The sequence below is a fragment of the Rhinatrema bivittatum genome, chromosome 5 (genome assembly GCF_901001135.1).
Source record: "Rhinatrema bivittatum chromosome 5, aRhiBiv1.1, whole genome shotgun sequence".
In the NCBI taxonomy this organism is placed as follows: Eukaryota; Metazoa; Chordata; class Amphibia; order Gymnophiona; family Rhinatrematidae; genus Rhinatrema; species Rhinatrema bivittatum.
This window is the reverse complement of record NC_042619.1, coordinates 352,419,867-352,441,735: the sequence shown is the minus strand read 5'-3', so window position 1 is coordinate 352,441,735 and position 21,869 is coordinate 352,419,867. Positions and strand designations below refer to the sequence as shown.

The 21,869-nt window shown below is 41.7% G+C and overlaps 1 protein-coding gene across 2 annotated transcripts in view; it reads right to left on the bottom strand.

Moving 5' to 3' along the window:
- The window catches only part of RASA3 (RAS p21 protein activator 3), a 353,769-nt gene that overhangs the window by 69,143 nt on the left and 262,757 nt on the right, over positions 1-21,869 (bottom strand). Inside the window, exons 6-7 of one of the 2 annotated variants that reach the window (XM_029604621.1) lie at positions 21,265-21,345; positions 3,346-3,418 (exon numbers count right to left, since the gene is read on the bottom strand). In XM_029604621.1, coding sequence (XP_029460481.1) covers positions 3,346-3,418; positions 21,265-21,345 — 154 coding nt within the window. Of the gene's footprint in view, positions 1-3,345; positions 3,419-21,264; positions 21,378-21,869 lie in introns of those variants that run through there. The other variant, XM_029604620.1, reaches the window with a different exon arrangement.

The window sequence follows — 21,869 nt, the reverse complement described above, 5'->3', positions numbered from 1 at the left end:
TTCAATATACCAAGAGACAAACTCCCGCTTTCCAGAGATACCACCGAAGCTAAGAGAGAAATTATGGACTCCAGGAGTCTGCTATGTGCCCACTAAAAATAAATTTGTGGTTTAGATTAAGATGATCATTAACAACGTTTTTTCACATTAAGAGATATTATGAAAAAGTGAACGGTTGAACATTGTTTTCCTTTACTGTTTTGCAATGGCTATGATATATAGAGGATATATTGAACCATTAAGGACAGGATGTTGACAGTGATTTGCTGCCGATGTTTGTAAGTTGTTTTGTGAGCGAGTGAGGTAACCAATGTATGAATGGTGTGGTTTTGGTGCAATTTGTGGTTTTAGAAGTATCGTATTGCTATAAAGTATTATGGAAACAGAGTAATAAAGATGACATTAGTTGAATATAGGGAGAGGGAGCATTTTTTGATTATATATACATAAATGTACTATACAACACCTGTATAAGTGCTAGGTTTTTTTAAACCACACACAAGCTTGCAAAACTATTCAACCCCCTAAAAAGTCAGCAGATTTGTGTGGATTACAAATGACATGACACAGACTGTTCCAGACATGCTCTTAAAGTACATTTTCAAAGGCACAATTATTTCTCTGCATTTTTTGTAAAATAAAATTGCAAACTGAAAAATGCTACTTGCATAAGTATTCCACCCCTGTGCTGTGGAAGTTCCAAGTTTACACAGATGAAAGATATTGCCCTAACAATTGGCCTCTACATGTGAATCGTTAAAAAAAAAAATGTCAGCTTTTCTGGAACGAGAGACCCCACCTAATTCCAGTACCATTGGTCAGATTGTGAATCTGAAGGAAAGCTGTGAAAAGGAAATTAAAGTTATAGACACGCACAAGATAGGAAAAGGCTACAAAATAATATCCTAGTGCTTGGATATCCCAGTGAGCACTGTTGGATCAATTGTGAGGAAATGGAAGCTGCATGGTACCACCCAGATACGACCTTCCTTCAAAACTCAGCATCAGAGCAAGGAGGAGACTTGTGAGGGAAGCCACAGAGTGGCCAACAATCACTTTGAAGGAGCCACAGTGGCTGAGACTGGAGTGGAGGTAAACCCGTCAACCATATCTAGAGCTCTGCATACAACTGGCCTGCATGGGAGGGTGGCTAGAAAGAAGCCATTACTGAAGAAAAACCACATCAAAGCACAGCTGGAGTTTGCCAGAAAGCATCAGAGTGACCCAGCTAAAATGCGGGATAAGGTTTTGTGGTCAGATAAGACAAAAATGGAGCATTTTGTCCAAAATTCAAAATGCTGTGTGTGTCATAAATTTAACACTACCCATTCCTCAGTAAACACCATCCCAACAGTAAAGTATGGGGGTGACAGCATCATGCTGCGGGGATGCTTTTCCTCAGTGAGGACTGGACACCTTGTTAACATGGAAGGATGGTGCAACATATACAGGGAGATACTGCAAGGCAACCTGCTTCAGTCTGCTAATAAACTAAAACTTGGGAGAAAGTTCACCTTTCAGCAGGACAATGATCCCAAGCACAAGGCCAAAGCAACACGGGAGTGGTTGAACAACAAAAAGGTGAAATTTCTACAATGGCCAAATCAAAGTCCAGATCTCATTGCAATCGAGAATCTGTGGCACTATCTGAAAATTACAGTCCATAAGCATCATCCAACCAACCTGAATAACCTGGAGCAAATCTGCCAGGAAGAATGGGCAAAACTCATTCTCAAACAGTGTGCAAAGCTGTTAGAAACTTAACCCATCAGATTTAAAGCTGTTATTGCAGCAAAAGGTGGTTCTACCAAGTACTGGTCTGAAAGGGTTGAATTCTTATGCAAGCAGCATTTTTCAGTTTTTCATTTTATTTTACAAAAAAAATGCAGAGAAATAATGAATTGTGACTTTGAAAACTTACTTCAAGAGCATATTTGTTTGCAATGAACATACTGTCTGGAACATTTTGTGTGTCATTTGTAATCCACCACAAATCTGCTGACTTTTTAAGGGGTCGAATAGTTTTGCAAGCCTGTGTGCGCGCGCCTATGTACACACGCGCATATATACATACTGTATTTCTAGCTGTGTACATCAAAATACACGTTTTCTGTTCTGTCACATGTCCCTCTGTACATCAAGCTGCATAAGTTTATCTTGCTCAGCTCTGCCGCATTAAGAAAAAGCTGAATGAATGAATGAAATCCAGCTGAATGAAGGAATGAAATCCAGCGCCACTGACAGCTAAGAACATACCGTAAGCTCATTGTTATTCTCCCTTGCCATGTCTGATGAGAGAGGTCAAAGATGCGGCAGTGCTGAAATCCAATATCCTCAATCAAGTCAACCACCATTTTAAGTGGCAAGGTACCATAAAGACGCTTTGCCCTTCCCTTCCAGTCTCCTCCGTAATGGGGAGGACAAGCCCCACCCAAACTAATCACTAGCCTTCATCCTCCCGATGACACAAGCATTACTCACTATGGTATCACATCAGTCTGTTCTGGCTTAACGCTGGTCGTCACACGCATCGTCACAGCGCTCAGCAGAAAGGTTCTGTTGACTATCTGGTGTGAGCTACAAAATCCCATATTGAGCTTTCACCAAAAACCTGCACACATATGTATATGTTTTTGTCATGTGGGATGCGGTTAGTGCAGTTAGTGTAGCTGGGTTCAAAAAAGGTTTTGATAAGTTCTTGGAGGAGAAGTCCATTAACTGCTATTAATCAAGTTTAGTTAGGGAATAGCCACTGCTATTAATTGCATCAGTAGCATGGGATCTTCTTAGTGTTTGGGTAATTGCCAGGTTCTTGTGGCCTGGTTCGGCCTCTGTTGGAAACAGGATGCTGGGCTTGATGGACCCTTGGTCCGACCCAGTATGGCATGTTCTTATGTATGAACTAATACCAGCCCTTTGTTTTCCTTTCAATTTCTCTCTAACAGATTACTTTAAAGCTCATAAGTTAAAGTTATATGAAACCTATCTCTAGGAATTTTGTATAGGACTTCAAATGCAGTGTAGGAATTACACTAAGAAACAGTTAAATTAAGGGGCTTTTTTTTGGGTGCGGGGGTAGATGAAGACGCAGAATTCCCCTTTTTTTTTTTTTTCCTAAACTTAATTTTCCCCTACCACAGGCCAGCGAGGCCAGGCTGGGGAAGCTGGAAACCCACAACCTTGAAATGGCCTGAAATATCAGACTGAACAACGTTTATGTAGATGCAGACTCTCTCCTCGCCAGAAAGAGTTGACACTTCACTGTATCAGCATTGCAATGGGGCAGGGCGGCAACTACCCAGACAAGCTGCATTTCACGTCGCCCCATTTTGTAGTCATACAAACCTCGAAATAAAACACTTCGTCAAACTGGGGGTTGTTGGTCTTCTTTTTAACTTTAGTCTTTTTTGCTTCGGTCCTGCATGTAAGACAGGGAACATAAAACACTGCTCATCATAAGGTTAGGGTCTGACGGAAGGTCTAAATTTCCTTTCAGTGGCTTCGCTGTTACGGCGACTGGACAGCTGATCAACCCTTGGAGGAGATTGTGTGTGAGGTAAGGGGCACATCTGAAACTCGATATAAAAGCAAAAAAGATTAAAAGTGCAAGTGACAACTGCTAAACAGATGTTATGAATTTTCTTTTTGGTCGAGAAGTTATGTAGAGATGGTTTTTTGATGCCCTATCTTTTTTTTTTCCCTACCCCACAATGGTGTGCACACTAGTGCGTCTTGTGCGCCCCGAAGCCCGCGACCTTCACCCGTTCCCTCCCAGGCCGCTCCAATTTAGGAGCGGCCTGGGAGAGAACTTCCCTTCCCCCTAACTCTATCCTTCCTACCCCCTTCCCACCCCCTAAGCCCTATTCTAAACCTCCCCCGGCCTTTCTCTTACCTCTTGACGCGCCGGCAGCCTGCCGACTCGCAATCCTCCAACACAGCGGCAAAAGGCCACTGTGCCGGAGGCCTCTGGCCCCGCCTCCGGACCGCCCTGCCCCCTCCCCTTTTTCGAAGCCCCAGGACTTAGATGCGTCACGGGGCTTTACGCACCTTTATAAAATAGGCTGGGCGCGCTTAGGGCCTTGAAAACCTGCCCCTCAATGTTCTCTTGGACTTTGTCATTTTTGGCTTATTCGGAGTAAGAAACTAAGCATCAATACTTTTTTTTTTTTTTTTTTTTTTTAAACATTGCTTCTTAAACAAGCCATGCAGTGAAGCAGACCTTCATAACACACACGGTGAGGAAGACTTTTTTTTTTTTTTTTTTTTAAGTATTTCCTAACAGCTGTATTGGGTCATGTATAATCATGGGTCCACAGTATGGTTTGATAGTTCATATCTAATTTTTTATTTTTTTTTTTTTAGAAAAAAATTTTTTTATTGCAAAGAAGTCTTAAGTGTACATTACTACTCCTTCCAGAAAGGGAGAATATCTCAAAGAAAAGTAATTTTTAGCTAATGCGCACTTAAAACTTATTTGCAACAAAAAATGTTTAAAAAAAAAAAAAAAAAGACATATGAACTACCAAGCCATACTATGGACCAACGATTATACATGACCCAAAACAGCTGTAAGAAAGTATTTTAAAAAAAAAATCTACCTCACCACGGGTGTTATAAAGGTCCACTTCACTGCATGGCTTGTAGAAGAAGCAATGTTTGAAAAAACGGAATGTTCAGTTTCTTGTATTTCATGCATTCAGCCTCTGACCATTATTATTTATTATTATTTGGCACTTTTATATACCGATATTCTTGTAACAAGTTACAAATCACCTCGGTTTACATTCAAACAATAACCTTTGCACAAGGATGCATTACATTGAACAGGGAGATCAAGACTTGGAACCAACAAACGGGGATAAACAATTAGATAACTTGGTTAGAGTATTACAGCTGAAGAACGTTTGATGGTACATCAGTCCTCAGAGCGGCTTGCTAGTGATGTAGTTCAACTAACAAAGCTGCCTGACATGAACCCGAATGGTCATCCGAGTTGGGCAAAGGCTTCGCCAATTATTCAGAGGTAAGGACAGAGATTGAAGATATGTTCTTACCCATCAGTTCATGCACTGGTACAAGTAAGGAATAGCTCTCTGGGGATACATACAAGTGCTCTCTTAGTAAGAGAACACACCCACCAGGGCGCCGATGCAAGAAAAGTGCATCGAAAGCGGGCGCTCAGTGTGGAGCACTCTCTTTTCTAATGCATGCCCAGGCCCCTCTCCTGGGTGACCAATGCATGATTTAAATGAGGGTCCGCACTGCTAAGGAGGCGCTAGGGGTTGATTACACGCGCCTAGGAGACATCGGCTGTCTGCAAGCTAGGAAAGCAGGCGCTCAATTTTACGAGCGACCGTTTTCCTAACCGGTGCACAGCCAGGGGTTAGGAAAATGGATGCTTGTTAGCTTGTCCACGGCACTTTTTTTTTTTTTTTTTAAACTTTTTATATTTTGGATCCTCTGACTTAATATCGCCAAGATATTAAGTTGGAGGATGTACAGAAAAGCAGTATTTTCTGCTTTTCTGGACAACGTTTTGGGCTGCTCAGAAATTAACGCCTGCTCTGGGCAGGTGTTACTTTCTGAGCATAAAAATGTGCATGTCCAGCGCACTTTTTTTTTTTTTTTGCATGTGGGGTGAATAACAGCCTCATCAACGTGCATTTGCATGTGATGAGCGCTATTAGTCTCGTGGTGCGTTGGACACGTGTTGTGAACATGCTAATCCCCTTACAGCATAAGGGGCTGTTGTCACGCGTCCAAAATGTGCATCCAACTGCGCGCTTGGCTGAGCGCACTGTTGTGCTTTGGCCCCCTTGTACCATAATTCTCCTAGACTAGTGCCAGTGCCATCTAGTGTCTTATTAATATATTATACCTTTTTATTTTAATTAAAAAAATATGATAATATAAATAACCCTACGAACAAGCAATAAAGCATACATATTTAACTACTGCATTTCTTCTGGGAATGCAGGGCGTTAACTGATGGGGAAGATAAACCAGTTCCTTAGTAAGAAAAATCTCAGATCTGAAATAGGATTTTGTATTGGGCAGAGTATTACACGACAGAGAACTAATTGAAATTTGAGTTGAAAGCCAAAGTGATGACCTTGTCACACTTCTGTTTTCCTGTGATTATCCAAGACTGTGCTGCATTTTGATCTCAACGCTATATCCCCTTTCTCCAAAATAAAACGATAAATGCGGATCAAAATTAGTTCTCATAATAAAACATGCAATGAAATGAATATTCTACATGAAGTACGACAGACAAACAGGTAAGATATATTAAAAGGCATATGACACAAGGTTAGACTGTTAATGCACCCAACGACAACTGCCTTGTACCACGAGGTAAAATAAGCCTGACACAAATTATATGCTTATTAAGATGGATCAGAAATACACCAATAGAGTCATTATGTAGGAGGAATATAAAATGAAAAGTGTAAAATATATACCACTGAGATATGCTATAGGACATCTAACAATTGCAATGCTGCTCTCTGGTGGTAACTGTAGAACAGTGCTTAAGAAGTATAAATAAGCACTCAAACACTTATTTAGTTTCCTACATTATTCAATGCATATACTGGCAGCAACATTATTTTAGCATTTACATAATTTGATACGCCTGGGGACTCTATAACAAACTGCATATTAGTACTATATAGTCCCTGCCTCAAAGAGCACACACTCTGCAATAAGATGACTTGCCCAAGTGGGAGGTGGAGGAGTTGAACCCTGGTCTCCTGGTTCCCAACCTATTGCTCTAACCACCAAGTCATGTCCTTTCCCCCTTAAATAAGGTGCTATCTTTATTTGCACACAGTTGAGGCAGTGTGCATGCAAACTTACCTCATGCAAATTCATTAGAGATAGTCTGGAAAACCAATCAGTCAGGGGGTCCTCAAACACCTACTTTAGGGAGCAGGTCCTATATGTTAGCAAGCATTCTGGTTTAATAACAAAAAAAAATATATATATATATGCGCACATATACTGGACACAAGTTTCAAACTTGTTCTAATTCATCTCCGTTTTGTGGTTTGATAATGCTATTGGGGTAGATTTTCAGAAAGCGCGATTTGGCGTACTTTTGTTGGCGCATCAGGCGCAAACAAAAGTACGCTGGATTTTAGCAGATACGCGCGTAGACGCGCGTATCCACTAAAATCCTGGATCGGCGCGCGCAAGGTTACCGATTCTGTATAGCCGGCGCGCGCCGAGCCGCGCAGCCTACCTCCATTCCCTCCGAGGCCGCTCCGAAATCGGAGCGGCCTCGGAGGGAATTCTCTAACGCCCTCCCCTCACCTTCCCCTCCCTTCCTCTACCTAACCCACCCGCCCGGCCCTGTCTAAACCCCCCCTTTACCTTTGTCGGGGGATTTACGTCTCCCGGAGGGCGGGTCCGGAGGGCGCGGCCATGCCCCCCGGGCCCGCCCCCGAAACGCTCCCGACACGCCCCGAAAACGCCGCGCGGATCGGGCCCGCCCCCGACACGCCCCCCTCTGAAAACCCCGGGACTTACGCGAGTCCCGGGGCTCTGCGCGCGCCGGTAGGCCTATGTAAAATAGGCGCACCGGCGCGCAGGGCCCTGCTCGCCTAAATCCGCGCGGATTTAGGCGAGCAGGGCTCTTAAAATCCGCCCCATTTTGTGCTGTAGCCAGAACTCTCAATACTGTACACAGATTACAGCGTCAGCAGCTCAGAACAATCAACAATCTGATATCGATCCAGGAGTTTACTTAACACAGAAACATAGAAGTTACGGCAGAAAAGGACCTAATGGCCCATCCAGTGTGCCCAGCAAGCTCCCATACTCATCAGTTACTCAGACGGCCAAGGTCAGTGCTCTTGTTGGTTACTGAGTCTTCTCTCCCCCCCCCCCCCCCCCCCCCTGCCGTTGAAGCAGAGAGCAATGTTGGAGTTGCATCAGAAGTGTAGTATCAGGCTTTTTGGCTAAGGGTAGTAACTGCCACATCAAGCAAGTTACCCCCATGCTTATTTGTTTTCCCAGCCTGCACAGTTCAGTGTCCTTGTTGGTTGTTGTCTAAATCCAATTCCTCTTTTCCTCCTGCCGTGGAAGCAGGAAAAAAATGATGGAGTTGCGTCAACAGTATGAAGGTTTATTTGTTAAGGGAGGTATCCTCCACACCAGCAAGTTACCCTCATGCCTCTTACTTCATTCCCCTCCCCCTTGCCTTTAGGGATCCACAGCATTTATCCAATGCCCTTTTGAAATATTGCACAGTTTTTGTCTTCACCACCTTCTCCAGCAGGGTATTCCAGGCGTCCACTACCCTCTCCATGAAGAAATATTTCATGACATTGATTCTCCTCCCCCGAGTTTCATTTCGTGACCCCTAGGTTCTATTGGATTCTTTCTAGCGGAAAAGATTTGTTGTTGATCGTGCATCATTAAAACCTTTCAAGTATCTGAAGGCCTGTATCATATCTCCTCTGCTTCTCTTCTCCTCCCGGGTATACATCATTTGATGGAGACCTCCCACCATTTTGGTCACCCTTCTCAGGACCGCCTCCTACCTGTCTTGTCCCTTTTGAGATACGGTCTCCAGAACTAAACACAGTACTCTAAGTGAGGCCTCACCAAGGTCCTGTATAAGGGATTATTACTTCCTTTTTCTTACTAGATATTCCTCTCTCTATGCAGCCCAGCATTCTTCTAGCTTAAGCTATCGCCTTGTCACATTGCTTTGCCATCTTTAGATTGCTAGACACTATCACCCCAAGGTCTCTCTCACCTGTTCCGTGCACAGCAGCACTTCACCTCCCATCACCTACAGTTCCTTCGGATTACTGTATCCCAGATGCATGACTCTACACTTCTTAGAATTAAATCCCAGTTGCCATATCTTTGACCAAGCTTCCTTAAATCACATTTCATTCTCTCCATGCCTTTCAGCATGTCCACTCTGTTGCAGATCTTTGTATCATCTGCAAATAGACACACTTTACCTTCTATCCCTTTCACAATGTCCCTCACAAAGAAGTTGAACAGAACCGGTCCTAACACAGATCTCTGCGGCACTCCACAACACCATTCTCTCTTCAGAGTAGGTTCCATTTGCCATCACCCGCTGTCTTCTATCAGTCAACCAGTTTGTAATCCACTCCACCACCTTGGCGCTCACTCCCAAGCTTCTCATTTTGTTCCTAAGTCTTCTATGCAGGCCTGTATCAAAGGCTTTACTAAAATCCAAATAAATCACGTCGCGTGCTCTTCCCTGATCCAATTCTCTAGTCACCCAATTAAAGAAATCAGATTCATCTAACAGGATCTTCCCCTGCTGAATCTGTGCTGTCGCGGATTGAGCAAACCACCAGATTGTAGGTAGTTCACTATCCTTTCTTTCAGCAGAGTCTCCATTAATTTTCCCACCACCGAGGTGATACTAACTGGCCTGGAGTTTCCAGCCTCCTCTGCTCCCACTCTTGTGAAGCGGAACCACCACTGCTCTTCTCCAGTCACTCAGCACTACTCCTGTTTCCAGGCATCTATTGAACAGGTCACTCAGCGGACCCCCCCAAGCACATCTCTGAGCTCCTTCAGTATCTTCAGATGAATTTCATCAGGCCCATGTCTTTGTCTTTCAGTTTTCCTAGCTCTTCCCATATATTCACTTCCATAAACGGGGTTTCATCAAATCCAGCCCCATCTACAGCCTTGTTTAATCATCAATGGTCCTTCTCCAGGGTCTTCCTTAGTGAACACCGAACTGAAGTATTTGTTTAATATTTCCGCCTTTTCATCGCTCTTTCCACCTTCCTATACCACTTCGGACCTTTCTCTGATGCATCTGAAAAAAAGTTTTGTCACCTCTTTACCTCTTTGGCAATCCTTTCTTCCGCCAGACTTTTTGCTTTCCTGATTACTTTTTCCATCTCTCTCAGTTTCACCAGATATTCTTCCCAGTGTTCCTCAAATGCTATTCTTTTTATTTTATCAGTCACCTCCTTTGAAAACCAGATAGGTTTCTTATATCTCTTGCTTTTGTTTACTTTTCTAATGTAAAGATTAGTTGCCTTTGTAATTGCTCCTTTTAGTTTGGCCCACAGTTGTTCCACCTCTCCCATTTCCTCCCAGTCTTCAAGTTCCATCTCCAGGAATTTTCCCATTTCAGCAAAGTCCAAATTTTTGAACTTCAAAACTTGGGTCTTCGTGTGACTTCTCCATATCCTACTTGCAATATCAAACCATACCGTTTGATGATCATTGGTGCTAAGGTAGACCCCCCCAATTGGACATTTGAGATGCTACTCTTGTTTGTGAGCACTAAGTCGAGAATAGCTCCCTCCCTCGTGGGTTCCATTACCATTTGTTTGAACAGAGTCCCTAGCAGGGCATCCACTATCTCTCTACTTCTGTTAGATTCCGCAGAAGGGATCCTCCACTCTATGTCCGGCAGATTAAAATCTCCAACAATCAACACATCTCCCTTCCTTTCCACCTTTTGAATGTCTTCAATCAGCTCTCTGTCTAATTCTACCATTTTAGTTGGAGGCATGTAAACCACTCCACTAAAAACAGATATCCCCTATTCCTTGCAGTTCACTTGCCTGGATATTGTTTTTGACATAAAGAGCTACTCCTCCTCCTTTTCTACCCTCTCTATCCTTCCTTAACAAGTTATAACCTGGGATGGCCGTATACCAATCATGAGATCCCTTAACAGCAACAACGTCCAAGTCCGCCTCCACCATTAGGGCTTACAGGTCAGGGATTTTATTGCCCAGATAACGAGCATTTCTGCTCATAGCTTACCAGTTTCTCTCGTTCCATTTACGTTTTTCTTAGACTTATTTTTTGCTTTATTCAGCTGACTTTTGTTATTCCCTTCACCCTTTTCCTGTGTTTTTGTACTGTGGCACCCATTTTCCCTATTATAGATTGCTAGGCTTTGTTACAGGCAGCCACCACCAGGTCGCCAACCTGGAACCTTTTTTTTTTTTTTTTTTTAAATATGCTACATCTTTTCCCGAAAAGAAGAAAATTTTCCTTTTAAGAATTGGTTTTTCTCGTGATTTTCGTTTCTGCACATCGCTTCCCAAGTAATTCATTCTATGGCTGCTGACAAAATTAATAACATTCCAACAATTGCACACCATGGAAAATATGCTGCTGTTTACTAATCCTCAAAATATCCTCGCTCAAAGACTTTATGCAATATTTCTCTAAACTCAATAAGTATCCTGGCAACTTGCTTTACTTTATCAACTCTTTTCATTAATGCTCAGTCTGTTACAAAGAAAATACCCATTATTAATGATCTATTAATTGATATTTCTCCATCTATATGTGCTATAACTGAAACTTGGTTTAAAGAGAGTGATATAGTGCTTCTTAATGGAATCAAGAATGATTTATGACATTTTTTCTTTCCCCCGAGTAAATCGCAATGGAAATATAATGATTGCAAAAAAAAAATAATAATAATTTTGGTTTACACCCGATTCAAATCAGTATATCCCCTCCTTTCGAAGTAGCTCTGTTCAAGTCTAAATCCCCCCAGGTTTGTGTAATTTACTGCCCTCCCAGTATTCTAGAGCGTAACAGCCCTCCCCTGGTAGAGTTTCTCTTGAATAGTTTACATCCAGAAATCCCAACAATTATTATGGGTGATTTTAATCTACAAAAATCTCTATTGTTGACATCAAATCCATCCCTTGGTCTGACTACAAACTCATTTTTTGCACTTTAGTTTTTGAATCTATTGATCTTACCAACTTGCCCACTGACATCTTTTTGTTATCGTAAACCTATCAACCCTGAAGATTTAATTGAATTGCTACCACATGCAGTCAAATCTATTTCTTTGGAAAACTCCGATAATGATCTTGTAAATTCCTTAGCTGATAAACTTTGTACTTTACTCAGAAAAATTATCACTCATAAAAAATTGAATCCATGGTATAACTATTGAAATTAAAAAGATTAAAACACTACTTAGAAAAAAAGAGAATTTGGAGAAAGCATCCCGACAATCTTTATCTTACTTCTTATAGGATTATGCTAACCAAGTATAGAACTGCGAACAACAGTGCTAAACAAACTTATTACAGTAGTAAAATTCATGATTTAAAATTAAACTCCAAGATTCTTTCTTCACTTGTTCAAAACCTGATTTTACCTTCAGCTCAGAAACTGGTCCTTATCTCTGAAAACTCTCAAAAAAATGCAAAGATCTGGCTAAGTTCTTTAAGGAAAAAATTAATTTATTAAAAAATGTCCCTTCTAATCATGCACAAAAAATCTCACTACCTAAAGATCCAGGCAAATCCTGGTCATCATTTGAACCTGTTGGTTCCCTAGAAATTTGCTCCATTTTATCGAAGTTAAAACCAGCCAATCACTCCTGGAGACCCTCTCTCTCAAATACTTTAAAACTCAGTCTTGACTGTATTACACCCACTATCACAGATATAGTAAACCTTTCTCTCTCCGAAGGTTCTGTGCCAGTACCTTTAAAATGTGCCATAGTTAAACCGATATTAAAAAATAATAAAAAAAAGATGTTTCATATTTTAACAATTTTAGACCTATTTCTAATCTCCCATTTCTTGCCAAAGTCCTTGAAAAATCTGTCCAAAAGCAATTATCTGATTATCTTGAATCGCATAATATTTTATACCCTTCACAGTTTGGTTTTAGAAAATTTTATAATACTGAATCTCTGCTTTTAGCGTTAATCGATACTGTTCTTAGAGGTTTTGACAATGGTGAATGTTTTATACTTGTTCTTTTAGATTTTACTGTGGCTCTCGATACCGTTGATTTTCAAATTTTAATTCAGATAGACTGACTGAAATCAGCATAAATAGAGAATTTTTGTCTTGTTTTAAGATCTTTCTCTCAGAACGATCTTACCAAGTAAAATTAAACAAATGTTTTTCTGAAAAAAAATATACATTGATTCAGGAGTCCCGCAAGGATCACCTTTATCAGCGACACTTTTTAATATTTACCTTTTAACCTATAGTTATAGTTTAACCTATAGTTTCCTACATACCTGTCTAACTCCCTTGGCAAGTATGGATTGTTTTGTATGTTTGAATTCGCTCTCAAAACTCGCCCTTAAATCCACCAATCAGTCCTGATCCTTTGTTTTTTCTTATCCTCCCTCTGCCTTCCCCCCCTGCATTTCCAGCATTCAACTGCTTGTTAACTTTAACTTTAACTCTGTTTTATGCAAGGCAACCAGTATAAGATGTTAATTTTAATACCATGTTACTTAAAGTTGTTTTTTTTTTTAGATGTTTCTTGTTCTATGTAATGCTCTCAGGCAAGTTTTATTGTTTCACTGTAAACCGGTTTGATTTGTATCCAATGCAAGAAGATCGGTATATAAAAATAAAAAATAAAATAAAATAACCTTTATGTAAGTTGCTGTCAGGACTATGTATTACTATTGCAAGCCCCGGGATGCGCGTAAATCCCGGGGGCTTGCATGGAGGGGCGTGTCGGGGGGCATGCTGGCAGTGACGCGGCGTTTTGGGGGCGTGTCGCGCGTGATGCGGCGTTTCGGGGGCGGCACCGCGGGCGTGGTTTCAGCCCGGGGGCGTTCTGGGTGCGTGGCCGCGGCCTCCGGACCAGCCCCCAGGCCCGGAACTCGGAGCGGGGCAGCCGGCCGGCACGCGCAAAGGTAGGGGGGGGGCGTTTAGATAGGGCCGGGGGGGTGGGTTAGGTAGGGGAAGGGAAGGTGCAGGGGGGTGGAAGGAAAGTTCCCTCCGAGGCCGCTCTGATTTCGGAGCGGCCTCTGAGGGAACGGAGGCAGCCTGTGCGCGCCGACTACGCGCGTATCTATTAAAATCCCGCATACGCCTGGTGCACGAACAAAAGTACGCGATTGTGCTAATTTATAAAATCCAGCCCTATATTTACACTGATGATGATCAGCTTTTAATCCCCATAAAGAATTCTCTGGAAGACACATTAAGAACTATTGAAATCTATTTGGGCAGCTTTTAGTCCATATGAAATTGATTTTAAATAATAAAATCATTTCCTTTTTTTTTTGGTTAAGTAGAAAACCGCACTTTAACAGAACTTTCCATTTTAAAACTGATTTCATGCAGATCGATTCAACTGATCAAGTTCACGATCTTGGAATTTTAATTGATCAAGATTTTAAAATGAAAACTGACAAAGCGAAAAATAAGGGATGGTTATTTTAAATTGCATACTTTAAAACGTCTTAAGCCTGTTAAATTTTAATGATTTCAGAACTGTTTTACAAACTCTGCTTTCTTCATCAATTGCTTTGTAATGCTCTTTTATTTGGTTTACCTGGAAACTGTTTTAAGACCATTACAATTGCTACAAAATGTAACTGCCAGAGTATTGTGCAGAGGAAAAAAATCGATCATATTACCCCCAACTTTGATTGATCTCATTGGCTTCCAATAAAACAGAGAATAGAGTATAAAATTTTATGAATACATAACTCACTAAACTGTGAACAAATTGAATGGTTGGAAAGGCTTCCCTACATCTACGCACACCTGAAAGGAATTTAAGGTCAGCCAATAAAGGGGATGGAACAGTTCCCCTATGAGAAAAGGCTGAAGAGGTTAGGGCTGTTTAGCTTGGAGAAGAGATGGCTGAGGGGGGATATGATAGAGGTCTTTAAAATCATGAGAGGTCTTGAACGCGTAGATGTGAATTGGTTATTTACACTTTGAATAATAGAAGGACTAGGCGGCATTCCATGAAGTTAGCAAGTAGCACATTTAAGACTAATCGGAAAAAATTCTTTTCACTCAACGCACAATAAAGCTCTGGAATTTGTTGCCAGAGGATGGTGGTTAGTGCAGTTAGTGTAGCTGGGTTCAAAAAAGGTTTTGGTTAAGTATTGAGGAGAAGTCCATTAACTGCTATTAATCAAGTTTACTTAGGGAATAGCCACTGCTATTAATTGCATCAGTAGCATGGGATCTTCTGGTTGTTTGGGTATTTGCCAGGTTCTTATGGCCTGGATGGCCTCTGTTGGAAACAGGATGCTGGGCTTGATGGACCTTTGGTCTGACCCAGCATGGCAATTTCTTATGTTCTTACAGTGCCATCAATAAGAACTCATTTGTCCGAAGTCAGAAATTATGGAACTCTTTATCTGATGAGCTTAGACTTCAAAAGGACATTAAACATTAACAAAAAAACCACCTCAAAACATGACGATTTAAAAAGCCTATGAAACTTAATTTTGAAAAATGTTTTTTAGCAGTCTGATATATCTGTGATTTTTTTTCTTAGTTTAGCAACTTTTTAGCAGTCAGAATGTTTTTTGTGATATTTTTAATGCAGTGTATTAGTGGAAAAACGGTCAGAATTGTTACTTTTTGTCTTTTACGACAAACATTTTTTGATATTTTAGTTTATTTTTTCTAATTTTATTTTTAGATATTTTTATTTTAGATAAAATACATATGACAAACTAAAGTTATCTACTTTTATTTGAAATTTTAACTTGTATTGCTTATCTAATTTTTATTGTATTTTCATTGTCTTTGTATTTAATTGTACACACCGTCTAGATTTTTACAGATTGATGGTGTATAAAATAAATAACTAAATAATTGCAGCCGGAATAAAACAAAACAAAAAAAAAAAAGTACCAGTTGCTGCCACAAACAGTCCTTGTATTAAGAGAGAGTGAAAGTGTTTAGGTTCCACCATATCTATTGTCCATTTGAAGCTTCATTGATAGTGACTGAAGACTGGGGTTAACCGAAAAAAAAAAGTTTTATTTAACACTGCATGCCCAAAAACAGGCAATATGTATAACTGCCATAGGGCTTAATTATCTTGGTTGAAAGAAAAGTATCACTTCATTCTTGTACAATATTTCTTTAGGCTTGCTCCTCTGGGCCTCTGGGGAATTGGAACTGGCCTTTACTGGGCCTGTAACACTATGAACACTCAGGTGCAACTACTTGGGAGGGACACTTACAGGGAGGAGGAGGCATTACAGAAACTGACCATATAAGATATCTAGGTTTTGTTTCTGTAAGTCTTTCCCCTTCCCTGTAAATGTCCCTCCCAAACAACTTTTAAGTCATTAATCCAATTTCATTAAACATTTCTGATAAAGATAACAGAGCACCCTGTGACCCCAGCTCATACTTTTCATGTGCCCTCAATGCTCATGACATTTCTTATTTCCTACAGAGAGCAGGTCAGTTCAATTTAGCTGAAATCTCAAGTAGATGATCAGTGCACATCGTGATGTCATTGAGCATTTTGAAAGCTGCCATGCCACTGATTGGTAGTCATAAGCATATGCAAATTTCTATACCAAAGAAACAAACTAAGCATAAGTAAATATTTGCACATTTCCTTGTTACTTTTTCTACCATTACTGCAAGTGTCCTCGCCCATGGGCCGCAGACCAGACTCCCTCTAGATTCCAGTGCACATACACCCTGATTCTGGCCACTAGGTATTAATTTATACTCCTGGGGGAATTCTGTGCACAAAAACTTAAAATTCTGCAAACTTCATATTGGTCAAAATAACACAATTTACATGACAGTCTAAGTAATTACATTTTAAATTAATACAGAAAAAATTATTACTTAAAATGCAGAATTTTCAATATTTTGAGCAGAATTTCCCTAGAAATTCACTGTAAGAGTTTCACTTCCACTCGCTCTCCCTACTCCCCTGGCCACTTTGCCCTCTCAGGCCCCAACTCCTCCACCTGCCAGTATCTCTCCCCTTCACCTCTAGGCTCAACCCCTTCCACTCTATTGCCAGTCCCAGAAGTTTTGACCCCGTTTCTCAGTACTGCCCTTCACACAGGCTCCCTCTCTCTCACACACATGCTCTCTCTTAATACACATACACACCACCCTCATACAGGCTCCCTCACTCTCTCGCAGACACACATCCCCCTCATACAGGGTCCCTCTCTCTTACATACACACCCATACAAGCTCCCTTTCTTTCACACATACACCCTCAACACAGGCTACCTATGTCTCTCTCTCATACATATACAATCCCTTCACACATGGCTAACACCCTCACATACACAGGATCCCTTTTTCATACACATGACCCTCCCAATCTCTCACACACATACACACTCCTCACAATCTCCTCATTTTATAGGCTCCCTCTCTCTGCACCCACACTCAAGCACCCCCCTGCTCTCTCTCTCTCACCCCCTCTGGTCTCTCACCCTTCCCACTTACCATCCCATAGCATCCTCCTCAATCGTCTCTCAGACATTGGATTATCTGGATACGCCTTCCAATGGTTCAGCTCATTCCTCAATAATAGAAGCTCCAAGATCACTATCAACAATAAAGAATCTCCTAACTTCAAATCTACTCTAGGTGTTCCCCAAGGCTCCTCTCTATCCCCCACCCTCTTCAATATCTACTTACTGCCTCTCTGCCAGCTCCTCACAAACCTTAACCTAATTCACTACTTATATGCCGATGACGTTCAGATCCTGATCCCTATAAAAGAATCCCTTCCAAAAACGCTCTCCTTCTGGGAGAACGGCCTGAAGTCCATCAACCACTTACTCACCAGCCTGAACCTGGTCCTCAATGCAGCCAAAACAGAAATCCTTCTCATCTCCTCCGACCATATCTACCAGCCATGATCAGACAACCTCTATTTCCTCAGTCCACTCAAGTTAAAGATTTAGGAGTCACCATTGATAACCATTTGAACCTAAAAAAAATCTATCAACAATATTACGAACGATTGTTTCTTTAAGCTACAAGTTATGAAAAGACTCAAACCCCTCCTCCATCTCCAGGACTTCAGAACTGTCCTTCAGTCAACAATATTTTCCAAAACCGACTACTGTAACACTCTCCTCTTAGGACTCCCGATCTCTGCCACTAGACCACTACAGATGCTCCAGAACTCAGCAGCCAGGATATTAACCAACACTAACCGGAGAACTCATATCACCCCTATATTTAGAAACCTACACTGGCTACCTATTAAATACAGAATTATGCACAAAGCACTCACCATTATCCACAAATCCATACACAACCAACTACCTTTAGACCTTCAGTTCCCACTCAAACTATACACATCTGCAAGACCCATCAGAGCGGCACACAAAGGAACCCTTCAAGTTCCCCCAACTAAATCCTCTCGTCTATCCTCCACAAAAGAACAGGCATTCTCCACAGCTGGCCCCATCATCTGGAACAACCTGCCGACTGATCTAAGACTGGAACCCTGCCTGATTACCTTCCGAAAAAAACTCAAGACTTGGCTTTTCATCCAAGCCTTCCCTTAAGCCTAACGTTGCAACAGTTCTTCATTTAGCCCAATAGACTAAATGACCGACCCAGCCACTGTATATTCATTCGTTCTCATTCTCCAGTTTCTTCTGTCCTTTATTTCCTGGCTACTCTAGCCCCCAAGTTCATTCTCCCTGTTATTTGTATCTGCGCTTCGGCCTTCCAGTTATATGGTTTTGTTAAGTTAACCCCTAAGTTTGATGTAAACCGGCCTGATATGAAGCTTGTCATGAAGTTCGGTATAGAAAAATGTTAAATAAATAAATAAAAATAATAAATCCCTGGTCTCTCTCACCACCCCCTGGTGTTCTCTCTCACCCCCTCCTCCCTCACACCCCCCTCCCTCCTCACATGCACCTCTCTACACACATTGACTCTCACCGGGACATTCATCATCGTCACGAGCGGAGGCATCCTGAGGTACGTTGGGGCTTTCATCTTCGCTTGCAAATGGCGCTCACTCCATTCGTGATCTCCTCTGCCATTTTCTGCACAAAATTTGGCAATTCTGTGCAGGGGGAATTCGCGCAATTCTGCGTTCCCACAGTAGCGCAGAATTCCCCCAGACTAATTAATGTGGTAGAGTGGATGAACACTCCCCTATTAGGGGCTATTAATGTTCCTCCTGCAACATTTCTAGCCCTGTGTGGCCCAAGGAACAGAAACAGGCTTAGGAATTTAAACTCAGGTCTCCCACATTGCAGTGCAAAGCACTGTCACTGAGCTACAAAGGCCAGTCCATACTTGTTTTCAATTTTTAATTGACTAAATACATGCCATATTATTTAATAAGATTGTTAAATTGGGACATATAAGAGGGGTGCTCAGTTAGGCTTCTCAATAAGAACAACTACTGGTATTCAAATTAAGGAATTTCACAGTATTTTAGCTGAAGGACAGCCTGGGTCTTGCTGTCAACAGATAGTCATTAGGTCACACACAGCATCACAAGAAAAGGACTGATTGATCATGCAATCAAAATTAGATTCCTTAATCTAGTCTCTCCCAAACTTGTTCTCAGGTACCCCTAAGTGAGTCAGTTTAGCAGGATATTCATAATGAATATGCATGAGATCAATTTGCAAACATAGGGGGTCATTTATCAAAATGCGCTAAGGTGTTTTCGCACGTGTTAAGGGCTTATTGCATGCGAAAAGCCCCATTAACGCATGCGAAAACGTCTTTTCGCATGCGATAGCACCATATTGTATGGTGCGATGCAAATTTCAAAAAGAGGAGGAGTTAGGGGGTGGAGAGAGATAGAGAGAGCACGAGAGAGCGAGAGAGAGAGGCCTAGCCATAGTGTCCTCTCCCTAGACAGGTATTTGTATCCCTATGAGAGGCCCACCTAGAAACTCGAGGTGAGGTTTTAGATATTAGTGTAGGGGGGTTAAGGGCCACTTTTGACATTCAATGTGAGATGTACGAATAGAACAATGGTCTCTTGTGAAGATTTGATGGCCTTTGGAGTGAGGAAACTCACCCAGAGATGAGATTTGGGCAATGTTCTCTCAACCTTCGGAGTGAGGAAAACTCATCCAAAGATGAGATTTGGGGCAATGTTCTCTCATACTAGCTTGATGGACACTCTAGCTGGGTAACATCAAGCTAGGTAATTAGTGCAAATTGCGATAAACTGTATATTAGCATACAAACATGCCCCTTTTGATATCGCATTTTGATAAATCCAGGCCTTAGATTCATGCATATTCATTGTCCTGAAAACCCGACTAACTGGGAGGCCCTGAGATGTTTGGGAACTGCTGCTTTAAACCCTTTTAAGTAAAATGTGGAGAAGCAGTTCAAGCAGTTAGAGCAGGGGCTTCCCAAACCTGTCTGGGGACCCCCACCACAGCCAGTCGGGCTTCCAGGATGCCCACAATGAACATGCATGAGATACATCTGCATATCCATGGCAACTCTGTTATGCAAATTAATCTCATGCATATTCATTGTGGCTGTGAGGGTCCCCAGGGCAGGTCTGGGAAGCCCCGAGTTAAAGAACCAGGAAAGCCCAGGGTTCGAATCCTGCTGACACTTGGGCAAGTCACTTCAACCCTACATTGCGCCTGAAGTACAACCTTACAGGCCGATTCTGTACAGCGCTCGGCCATGTGCACTGTTCCTCACCCGTTTGGCCGAGTGTTTTCGACGGGCATCTATAACCCCCTTATACCCTAAGGGGTTTAGCGCCTCGAAAACAGGCAGCCAAATCCCCTGAAAACTAATAGCGCTCATCACGTGCAAATCCATGTTGATGAGGCTTATTTAGTCACTCGCCCCTGATTCAAAAAGTAAAATGTACAGCCAATCCACACATTTAAACACTCGTGAATTAACGCCTGCCCAAGGGCTGGCGTTAATTTATGAGCAACCCCGAATAAACGTCCAGGAAAGCAGAAAATACTGCTTTTCTGTACTTCCCTCCAACTTAACATCCTAGTGATATTAAGTCAGAGGAACCCAAAATATTTAAAAAAAAAAAAAAGTGCCAGCCGGTCAGGATAGGGAAAACGGACTCCCCAATTTTACCAGCGTCCGTTGTCGTAACCGATCGCTGTCAGCGGGTTGGGAAAAACCGATGCTAGGGGTGTGTAATCGTCCCTAGCACGTGGTTTTAGTGCAATCCCCCCATTTACATATAGGATCCGCGCGCCCAGGACAGCGGGGCGTTCAACACAGAGCGCCCGTTCTCCCTCGATCGTTTCTGTAATCGGCCTGTAAGCCTGTAAGCCAGCCCTCTGGGGGACGGGGGAAACATCTATTGAATGTGAATGTAACTTGCCTTGAGCTAATAATGAAAAGGCAAGAGCTAAATATAGAAATACATAAGCTTTCCCATTAAATGTTTGACAGTCCTGTATCAGTTTCTATCCGCATGCCTGTACTAGAGATCTAACAGAGATACACGCCCGCTTAACTTTCAAAAGCAAAGAACATTTTTGTTACAATTCTGTATAATACTTGCCTGGAGGGTCCTGATAATGTCACTGTGGCATATGGATCACACTGTCCATTACAATAGGCAGTTCTTGGCATCCTAAAAACTCTGAACAAAACAGGGAAAATCAGCTTGTTTTGGGAAGAAAAAAAACCAACCCAGCATTTTAGATTCAATCTTATGTTAAACCTTTAAATAAACACATTTCAGTATAAAGTGGATTACTTCAAAGTGCAATGCAATCTACTTTGAAGGGTCATGAAAGGCAGAATATAAGCAAAAAAAAAATAAATTAATTTTAATCTCTGTGTTAAATGCAAATCTATATAAGGAAGTAGACCATTTGCTTATTTCTGATTCTGAAATCATCTCAAAGCCTTAACTTGTTTCATTCCACTCAAAAACTATTCCCCTTGTACTTATGGCAACCCCCAACTTTCTCACAGACAGTAGAATTGTCAAAATGTTTTCTATGCCAGCTCCTGCTTCAGAAACATATTTTGACGCCTACATTTCCCAGGGTGGTAGGGGATAGGGGAAAATTCCCCTTTACTGTTAAGTAGCACCTTCCAAGAAGGTACACAAGTGTGATGGACTTAGGAACTAGAGATATATACTGTGAAGGAAGTGAT